This window comes from Haplochromis burtoni, unplaced genomic scaffold, assembly GCF_018398535.1.
Source record: "Haplochromis burtoni strain Fernald_Lab_line unplaced genomic scaffold, NCSU_Asbu1 Contig_860, whole genome shotgun sequence".
NCBI lineage: Eukaryota > Metazoa > Chordata > Actinopteri > Cichliformes > Cichlidae > Haplochromis > Haplochromis burtoni.
The window spans coordinates 84826-95335 of NW_024583221.1; the positions used below are offsets into that span (position 1 = coordinate 84826).

Here is a 10510-nt window from a genome sequence, read left to right on the forward strand (position 1 = left end):
TGTCTCTCAATCACTCTTTTCTCTTGTTCTCACTGTGTCAGTTATTAGTTCAGTCTGTGTTCTGGTTCTTCTGGTGTTACTGGTTCTGCTGGTGAGACGACATGTTCAAAGGAAATCTGAAAGTGAGTCTGAGCCGTTTCTCTTTCAGGTTTAGTTTCTCAGAGTAAAGTTCTGTAAATTATTTTAACGTCATATTCACAAATTATTTAAACAGTTTCCTGCTGTGATTATGAAACAGTGAAATTACTTTGCTGTTCATTCTGGTTTCTTTTATCTGACAGGGGAGGAGTTGGAGATGATGACATCACATACAGCAAAGGCTCAAGTCATCAACAACAGCCAATCAGAGGAAGCAGAGGTAGTATTTAATGTGCTGTGTGTTGAGGGTTCATGTTGATATTCAAAGGAAATATAAAAATTGATTAAATGAACTCTGTGAACTCACTAATTAATTCATTTTGACAGTTTATGATCCAGAGCAACATAAATCGGATGCCGAATTCCCACTTTAAGAGCTTTTTACCATGAAAATACACACACACAGATCATCTGTTACACTGGTTCATTTTTTATTCTTTACACGATGAAGATTATTTGAGTTTGTCCACCCTCAGTTTCTTCCTTTAAATCCAACCTCTCTTCATCTCCTGTTCTGGTTTTTCTGAGTGAAGAAACAGTCCTAGGTCAGGGACCCAGTGTTTTCTGTTTGTATTGTTATTCCTTGATTTCATGTGTCATTGTCAGTCTCTTGGTTTTGGTGTCTGTCTTAAGTATTCCTAGCTCCTTAGTTTTTACTGAGTTCTAGTTGGTAAATGGCCTGCATTTGTATAGCACTTTTCTAGTCTTTAAGGACCCCACAGCGCTTTACAGTGACGCTTTAATGACATTCAGTCTTTAATGACATTCAGTCACATTCACGCACACATTCACACACTGGCGATAGCAAGCTACATTGTAGCCACAGCCACCCTGGGGCGCACTGACAGAGGCGAGGCTGCCGGACACGGGCGCCACCGGGCCCTCTGACCACCACCAGTAGGCAAACATGGGGTTAGTATCTTGCCCAAGGATATTTGGTATGCAGCCAGGAGGCAGCCTGGGATCGAACCACTGACCTTCTGATTAGTGGCCTGCTCTGCCACCTGAGCTACAGCCACCAGTTCTTAGGTTTTGGTTCCATGTGTGTACATTGTTGTGTGAGTTCTTGTGCCGTGTTTACCCTCGTGCCGTTATGTTTATCTGCCCCCAGCTCCTCTGTGCACTAGTCTTAATAATCAGTGTGCTCAGTTTTGCATCCTCCTTTCTCATCATGTGTAATTATCCTCAGCTGTGTCTCCCTCCTTCTCCCTCTTTGCCCTGTTGACCTTCTGTATTTATTGTCTGTGCCTGCCTCTGTGCTTTGCCGCATCGTTAACATTCATGCCCTCACACCTGCCTGTGTGTTTTGGTTCTTGCTCAGTTTCTAGTCCTCCTATTTTGTTCTGTTTTTGACTGATGCCTGCAGTAAAGCAGTGGTCCTTGCGTTTAAGTTCTGCTTCCAGGAGTCTGCATGTTGGGTCCTTTTCCTGCCTCCCTGCACACGGTCATAACACTTTCATTTCTCTCCCTGTCAAATACAGCAGTTGAACCTTTAGTTACAACACACTGTGAGACAAACTGTTTGTGTGTTTGATGATCTTTGAGCGTTGAACGTTTGTTGAAACGTTACATTTGAAAGAACTTGTCATTTAAAAAATCCTACTCCCTTTATGCTCACACCTCTTCAGTCACTTCAGCCAGATGCTGAAATATCAACCACAACTTAAGGGCAGTTTGGTACAGATTATTATTTTGATTTTGGATTTTATGTATTAATAATGAAGGGTGCTGATGTTGTCTGTAAACATTTCATTTCTCTGCATCCTCACCAACATCTGCTACTTCCTCCTGTTGTTTTCTATGAGCTGACACATGAAGCTAAACTGGGATCTCTCATCACAGTGCTGATGATAGTGTGTTTCAAAGTGTGGGGCTGTTTTGTAGCTTGTGGTAAAATTAGTGGGGTTTTTCTTCTCCTACTGTTAATAACCAGTGACCAAATATAACCAGAGGGTGATTTTCCAAAGTAGAAAAAAGATGATCACATCATCTTTGTGCTACATGAGGAACAATAACTCTGTTCTTTTAACACACATCCTGTACACTAACAGTGCATTTAGAAGTTGTGGTATTTGCAGTCCTCTGTGTGTGTTTTAATGAAACTGAGTTTGTGTCTGGAAGATGTCAGATACATAAACTTCTCTTTAACATAAAGATTTGATTTTATTCTTCTTCAGACTTTAACTGTGATGCTCTGATACTTTCACTAACATTCTCCTGTTGTGTTCATTTACTTTACATAAACATGAGTTTACAGAGCTGTTTATTCTTCTCATGTTGAACTGTGTGTGTTTGTGTTCAGACTTTAAAACAGAGCCAGACGTCATCTACTCCTCACTGAAGTAGTCCACCAGTCCAACCACCGACGTCCAGCTGCTGGTTTCTAACTGGTCCACACAGCCACACAGTGTTGATTTGCATATGTTCTCTAGTGCCTTCTCATTAAAATATACACTCTCACTGTTTGTATGAGTGTATATTGTATAACTAAAATATGAATGTCATCTGTACAGCGTTGTCCTGCCTTCTCTGCAGCATCAATAAACTTTGCTGTCACATGTTGTTCCTGTCGTGTGGTTCTGTGGGTTTCAGAAGTATTGCTGATGGAAAAATGTGAGTTGTGTTTCTAACTGATACACACCTTTATTCAGAGCAGATAAGAAAGAACAGACACACAATTTAACCTCAACCACAGATTAAAAACAGCAGGAACATCTTTCAGTGGCTGAAATAACTCCGAACAAATTGTTTGTCTGAAGAGTTGAGTATCAATTTGTGTAAAATTAGTCAAATTGGTAAGATTTTACTTCACCAAGACTAATGTTGAATTAGTTTTAACCCTAAACAGGCACTTTTTCTGTTCACAGCTTTTCTATTTGGGGTTTCTAATGCATGTTAATCAAATCAAAACCTCAACACTAGATTAAATTTGAATCAGTGAGCTGCCTTCATGTACAGTCTGAGGGATTTACTCATGTGTAAAATTGCTGAAACTGTCTCCTCACTCTGTGAGTCACATCTGTTTGTGCTTAAGTGCCCACTAGTGAAAAGTTGCTTGGCATGACATTATTCTTTACACATGGCTGCGTGCTGGACTGGTCGCTTGTGTCGTGGATGTCGCAAGCCAATTTTGATGTCACATCCTGTGTCAAGTAACACAATCTTTGTGGCACATTGGCTGGTTGTCACTTCTGGATTTTTATAACTTGGCATGTTGAGCCGCGGTCGCCACAGCTGTGTTTAACTCACAAGTTTGCAACCATGTCAGTTTTTACCATAATTTTGATGATAATCCACTACAGGTGGTCAGAGACCTGCAGACATACAGAGGGAGATGTTGGAAAAGTTTGAAAATGGGAAGAAAACATCTTCTCCTAAAGCAGTGCTAAAGTGGCGATATTGTCTTAATGGCAACACCCATTGTTTAGGAGAATACTGCTTCCTGCGCCATAACAACAAGTGTCTGTGAAACAAGTTTGCTGCAGTGAGCGACCATTACAGCGAATATACTGAGACCTTGAGGCCTTAGAGGTGTGAGAGGGAGGCAGGCGATGAGATCCCAGTGAGTTTCATTCTAGTTACGCCATATTTATTTATTTTAGCTGCTGAGATATTATATGAAAACAATAAAATATAAATATCCAGTCTATATTCCCAACCTTCCAGTTGCTCTCTGGTCAAGAGTCACAGTAAATTTTCCATAGAGTCAGATGAGGCAGAGACGCAGGAGCTGATGTGCAGTCAAAGCTGTCTCTCAGCAGCTTCCAGTATATTTTTGTACGAGTGTAGATTACTAGGAAGGTGAGATAGAAATGCAGAGGGATAAACAGCACAACACAGCTGACAAACAAAGAAAAATAATAATACCAAAAAAAAGAGAAAATCCACATTTCAATATTTCTTTGACATTTACCGACGAAACATGAACATGTAATTTACATGTCCTTTCCTCTGTGACCGCTAGAGGTCGCTTAATTTCAAAACGTATGGATCGGTCATGAAAACGTGCTGGAGCAGCTGGCTGAGAGGTTTTTCTTCTTCTTTTTTCTTTTAAGGAGGACAGTCTGGTTTTATAAAGTATTTTCACTGTCTTGTTATATGATTAAAAAATATTTTCTGTTTTCGTTTTTTCCACCCACCTACATCAGAAAAGGTAAAAAAAAAAAGGTGGGAGGTCGGTGGGGGGCACACAGAGCAAGAGGGAAGGGATTATTTTTCTCGTGTCTTCAGACTGTAAATGAAAAACACATCACATCACTGAGAGGAACGATGAAAGAAACTTCTCTGCGCTGTTTGCTCAGTAAGTAAAAGACGTCTTTAAATTGTTAAATTGTTAAATTTTTGTTTAAATTATTTAAATTGTACTTGTTTCTTTATCTTTCATTATTTTTATCCTTTACCTTTTTTTTTTATTTCATCTTGCTCTTTTAACCCTTGCCTAACTTTGTATTTGTATATGGACAGCAAAGAAAGAATTTCATTGCACAGAGAAATGATCTGTCGAAATGGCAATTAACGCTTTGAATATTGGATCTTGAAATTTTTTATAACGGGTGAAAAAAAAGATGACATAAACAAGAAAGTGAAAGCAGCATTTAAGCTGTGAAGAGCACGTTTAGCCATCTTAACACAAATGAACAATTTGTGGAAAAACTGAATTTAGCAATTTAGTGATTTTTTAAAAAAACTGCACAGTGAACACACATTTAATAATATACATGCTGTCTTTTAGTGCATACAAAAAGGCTACAGCATGAAAACAAAGTAGAACAATGCAAAAACTGAAAATCTTTCCTGCTTAATAATAAACCAAAAATTCCTCTCTCCCCAGATTAAGCTACAAAAGTTTCACATTTTGACATGAAGCATAAACCCAATAGCACAGAATCTCTTCTCTTTATTGGACACAGCAGTACAGGAGATAATATTACTTATCACTTGATTGATTGACTGATTGATGAAGAACTGATGTGTTTGTGAAAACTCAAACCAACCTTTCCTCTTTAGTTCTGATCTCACTGCTGAGCTGCACAACAAACCAAGGTCAGTAACCTTCTTCTGTCACAGTTTAAACCTGATAAATGTTCACTGATATGACCTGATTGGGTTCATGTTTCACAATGTAAAGTCTAACAGATCATCAGTTTTTCATTTTAACCCTCACAGCTCGTCTGACTGTGAGTCCCAGCAGCTCTCAGTTCTTTAAAGAAGACTTTGTGTCTCTGAGCTGTGAGGAGGACGACAGCTCTGCTGGATGGACTCTGAGGAGAAACACAAGCAAACAACACAGGACTCAGTGTGGAGATGGGTGGGGAACACCAGCTGGTTCTTCCTGTAACATCAGCCACATCAACTCATTAGAAAGTGGAGTTTACTGGTGTGAGTCCAGAGAGGGTCCCATCAGTAACATGGTTAACCTGACAGTCACTGGTAAGCTGAGTGTGTGGAGTTAGTGTTGATGAAGCTGTGTGTAAATGGATGAAATGCTGTAGTTTGTCTCTGTGTTGAGGTGGATCAGTGATCCTGCAGAGTCCTGTCCTCCCTGTGATGGAGGGAGATGACGTCACTCTGCTCTGTAAAACAAAGACCACTCCCTCCAACCTCCCAGCTACTTTCTTCAAAGATGGCGTCTTCATCGGAAAAGAGCCTACAGGTCACATGACCATCCAGCATGTTTCCAGGTCTGATGAAGGCCTCTACAAGTGTGACATCAGCACTAATGGAGAGTCTCCATCCAGCTGGATCACTGTCACAGGTGACACACTCACCTGTCTGTGTTTCTGCAGCTTTCAACATTCACAACGTGACGACAACTTAATGACTGTGTTTGCTTTGTTTTAGACAAACACACCACCACACCTCCACCTACATCCACACCTCCACCTACATGCACTTCTCCTCCATCACTGACCTCCACTGCTCTCTCTGTGCTGTCATTTCTTAAATCGATCTGTGGGTTCTTACTGGTGTTATTGGTTCTGTTAGGGAGACCATGTGTTCACAGGAAAACTGAAGGTGAGACTCAGACTTTGTTTTTCACAGTAAATAATTTTGAAATGATACTAATATGTTTCTCACAGTATGACACAATAAATCATTTCACTTTTCATTCTGGCTCATTTCAGCTGATGGGGGAGACGTTGGAGATGACATCACATACGGTGACAGAAAATCTCAAGTCATCAACAAAAGCCAATCAGAAGAAGCAGAGGTAGTGTTTAATATGCTGTGTGTTCATGTTTATATTGAAAGAAAAGATAAAACTCTGTGAACTCACTGAGCTTAAACTAATGTGTTAAACACAATTAAAATTCCTTAAATATTCCTTGTATAATATGTATTTTCTACATTTATATGTACATTTCCAATTTCTTCGTCTCGATTTTAAAGTGACGTCAGTTTTTTATTTTTAGTTTTCAACCTCTTGTTTGGGGTCTTCTAGTCACGTTGCTGTGCATGAGTCACACAACTTTACGAATACAATAACTTATGTACAAAAAATCTCATACAAGTTCAAACATTGGTGACTTTGATCTCCGATTCAGATGCAAAGCTTTCTGAAAAGCTTTTTAATGCAAAAACTCAAAGAGGTCATGTAGGATTTCTTAATGCCATAGCTGTATTTACTCAGGAAGGAAATCACATAGGCCTCTCATACTGATAGATTAGATGCATCGACTTTGGCAACTTCAATACAATTCATGCATATTTTATTATAAACGTTTCTGAGTGTTGCATTATAATATGTAGCTACACTAGCACCACTGTTTCAGTCTTTGACAAAGTTTTCATTCATTTTCATTTCAACATTAAAGTCTTAAATATCTTTAAACCTGGTAAAAGTTGACATTGTAGTTCTTTCTTCCAGTACTTGTGCTCTCTGGAGTTTTTGGTCCACCTAAAGTCAGGAGAGAAGAAGAGGCCAACAGAGAGCAGAGAGCCTGAGAAAGCTGAAAGCTGTGAGACAGGAGACAGAAAAGGAGTTTTATGCTGATTTGTTTTTAGCCGGCAGAACAGAGTTGTATGTTGTGAGTTTGTAGCTGACGTTAATGAGTGTTTTTCTCTGCATGTTGGGCTGTGTGTTTTTCAGCCTGTGGTTAGTCTGTAAACAGAAACTAACAGCTCTGTGGTCGTCATGTTTCCTCTGTCAGATGAAAATACTTCATCTGCTCAGGTTGTCATGCAGGAGTGTTAGTGTGCAAACAGAATCAAACTTAGATCAGTTCTCCTCACATGCTGATATGGTTTGAATCGTTTTATAGTTTACTTATCGTCCTGCCCCATTCAGTGTGAGGATCCCTGGTTAATGAGCTGTTCTTTGTTCCACATGTAAAACATTATATATCTATTTATGACTAAATCTGTTTTATGCTTGTGATAGAACAGCTGAAGAAGATGGAGCGAGTTTATGATAGACCACAGCATCTCACTTAGAGTTGTTATGCATGTGATCAGGATGTATTTGTGCAGGAAAAACATCATGAATTGCTTAACAGGAAAACAGTGCATCATGTACCAAGCTGAATGCAAAAACTTCGTCATGACTGGATGATGAATATTTGTATAAAACATGAAAACAGAACTCTTTATTCTATTTTTGATCAATTAAAAGACAAGATAACATTAGAACTCTGCATGAAAATCGTATTTGAAGTAACATTTAAATGAACTGTACCGAAGCATCTCAAACTATCCTAAGATCACAGCAGCTCCTCCTGCTGTTTCCACTGAGCTGAAAAATGATGACAAACAAGGATCTCTCCTCACTGTGTTAAACATGATGTACAGTATGTACAGTGTGACAAAGTGTGGGTCTGTTTTGTACCTTCTGATAAAATGTGTTTTTTCTTCTCATATTGTTTAAAATCAATGAACAAATATAACGAGTGTGGTCTTATCCACACCAAAAACAACTGATGAAATGTTTAGGAAATATTTTCATTCTATAAGAAGGAGTGATAAGTTGTTGTCTTTTTTTTAAAACACTTTTATAACTTGTAGCATTTGCAGTGATGTCCTCTGTGTGTGTTTTATTGTACAGAGAGTGAACCTGTTCCCGTCCACTCAGCCCTGAGAACTGAAGACATCATTTATGGACAAACAGGTACAGCTGCTCTTTATTCACTTTCAGAATATCACTGGTATCATGTTATGAATTGTAACTGTTACATTCTACAGTAATGCTTTACTGTCATCGAGAGTTTTGCGATCTGACTAAATGTTTACTGTGCAGGACAGAAGAAAAGAAAAGAAGAAAAGAGATGTATTTTGTACATTTGTGTCATCATAATATTTATTGAAAAGATCTCATGAGAAATGTGTCCAAACCCTTTCACTGGTATGTCAGGTCTGATTTTAAAATGTTACATAAGTCGAAGTACAAAAGTATAGGATCAGCAGAATTTGCCCCAAGAATGAAAGTAAAACTAGAGCTTATGACTTATATCTGATTTTATCTGACTTTATTACATTACTGTTCCTTGTATTCATGTCCACAACAGTCTGTCCACACTTTAGGAGACAAAAAAAAAACCCATGCCATAGTTGTATTTACTCAGGAAGATATCATATAGACTTCTGGTACTGATAGATTAGCTGCATCTCTTACAATCTGGAATTTGGCAACTTTGACATAATTCATGCATTTTTTACTTTGCAATATGTAGCTGTCCTAGCAGCACTGTTTCTGTCTTTGACAAAATAACATTCAAAACTTTTTCCCAGTTCACATTCAGTGATTGTTCATAATAATCACTCTTCTTCTGTAACGGGACAGACTTTTTATCGATTTCATTTCAACATTAAAGTCTTAAATATCTTTAAACCTGGTAAACATTGACCTGGTAGTCTTGTCTTCTAGGACTTGTTCTCACCAGTGTTTTTGGTCCACCTAAAGCCAGGAGAGATGAAGAGGCCAACAGAGAGCAGAGAGCCTGAGAAAGTAAAGGGTGTGATACAGGAGAGAGAAGAGCCGTGTTATGCTCAGGCCACTTTTGGCTGACATAACAGAGTTGTATGTTCTGAGTTTGTAGGTGATGTTAATGAATGCTGTTCTTTGCATGTTGGGCTGTGTGTTTTTCAGCCTGTGGTTAGTCTGTTAACAGAAACTAACAGCTCTGTGGTCGTCATGTTTCCTCTGTCAGATAAAAATACTTCAGCTGCTCAGGTTGTCATGCAGGACTGTTAGTGTGCAAACAGAATCAAACTTAGATCAGTTCTCCTCACATATATGTCACAGATTTATATTTCACTGGTGTGGTTTGAATCGTTTTATAGTTTGCATAACCTCCTGTTCAGTGTGTGAGGACGCTGGTTATTGGGCTGTTCTTTGTTCCACACATACAAACATTATATTTGTATTTATGAGTAAATCTGTTTTATGCTTGTGATAGAACAGCTGAAGAAGATCATGAGAGTTTATGATAGGCCACAGCATCTCACATAGAGGAGTTATGCCTGTAATCAGGATGTATTTATGCCCGGCCGATGTCATGAACCAACCTCAATGCAGTAAATTTGTCATCACTGGATGATGAACATTTGTATAAAACATAAAAACAGAACTCTTTATTCTACTTTTTATCAAGTAAAAGACAAGATGACATTAGAACTCTGCATGAAAATAAGACTTTAAGTAAAATGTAAATGAACCACACCTCAGCACCTCAAACTGTCCTAAAACTGCGTGTCAAACCACAGCAGCTCCCCTGCTGTTTCCAATGAGCTGATAAATGGAGACAAACAGCAAACTCTCATCACAGTGCTGACCATAATGCACAGTGTGACAAAGTGTGAGTCTGTACCTTATGATAAAATATGTTTTTCCTTCTTATATGGTTGAAAATCTTTGCACAAATATAACAAGTCATATCATTGATATTATATTCTGAATTGTAACTACAGTAATGCTTTACTGATTTAAAGATTTTGGCAATAATAATACTTAATACTGAAACTTATTCAAATTCCCCAAAAGTTTCAGCTTAATTTAAATTGAACTCACATAAATGAAGCTTTACTTTAAAAAAGTAATAAATTACTAATTACTTAATCAATATTGTATTTAAAATACTTATCTAATTACTGTGTCTGAAAAGTAACTTAAGTAATTTAACTAAATACTTTTTAAAATCCATATAAACCTTGAGTGGGCAAACAATAGAAATTAAACTCTTTAAATAGTAAATACATTTTCTAAAGACGGAGACTCTACAGTGGGCAGCGGTAGCATCTCTTCCACAATGTAGCCTGCAATCATTTTTTAAGCTCACCTTCAGACGCTTTCTGTGCTGCTGAAGTAAAATCACGTTTTGCTGCTTAGCAGGAGTTGCCGCGGTGATATCCATGGATGATGAACAAGGATCACTCAGTG

General features: G+C 38.3%; 1 protein-coding gene and 1 long non-coding RNA gene across 2 annotated transcripts; both read left to right on the plus strand.

Annotated features, from left to right (window-relative positions):
* LOC106632330 lies at positions 1–2700 on the plus strand. The gene is made up of 3 exons (XR_001335901.2): positions 1–122; positions 282–358; positions 2441–2700. It is a non-coding gene; the product is annotated as an uncharacterized LOC106632330 (long non-coding RNA).
* A 552-nt stretch (positions 2701–3252) lies between these two features.
* On the plus strand, positions 3253–8685 carry LOC102290303 (low affinity immunoglobulin gamma Fc region receptor II). The gene is made up of 6 exons (XM_042215894.1): positions 3253–3290; positions 5309–5568; positions 5648–5893; positions 5980–6153; positions 6264–6349; positions 8180–8685. The coding sequence occupies exons 1-6, from the start codon at positions 3253–3255 to the stop codon at positions 8210–8212; spliced, it is 837 nt and encodes a 278-aa protein (XP_042071828.1). The 3' UTR covers positions 8213–8685.
* Positions 8686–10510: the final 1825 nt, after the last annotated feature.

Coding starts and splice junctions, on each gene's coding strand:
- LOC102290303 (XM_042215894.1), top strand. CDS start 3,253: ATGTCGCAAGCCAATTTTGATGTCACATCCTGTGTCAA. Junction 3,291..5,308: donor GATGTCACATCCTGTGTCAA/GTAACACAATCT, acceptor CCTCACAGCTCG/TCTGACTGTGAGTCCCAGCA. Junction 5,894..5,979: donor CAGCTGGATCACTGTCACAG/GTGACACACTCA, acceptor GCTTTGTTTTAG/ACAAACACACCACCACACCT.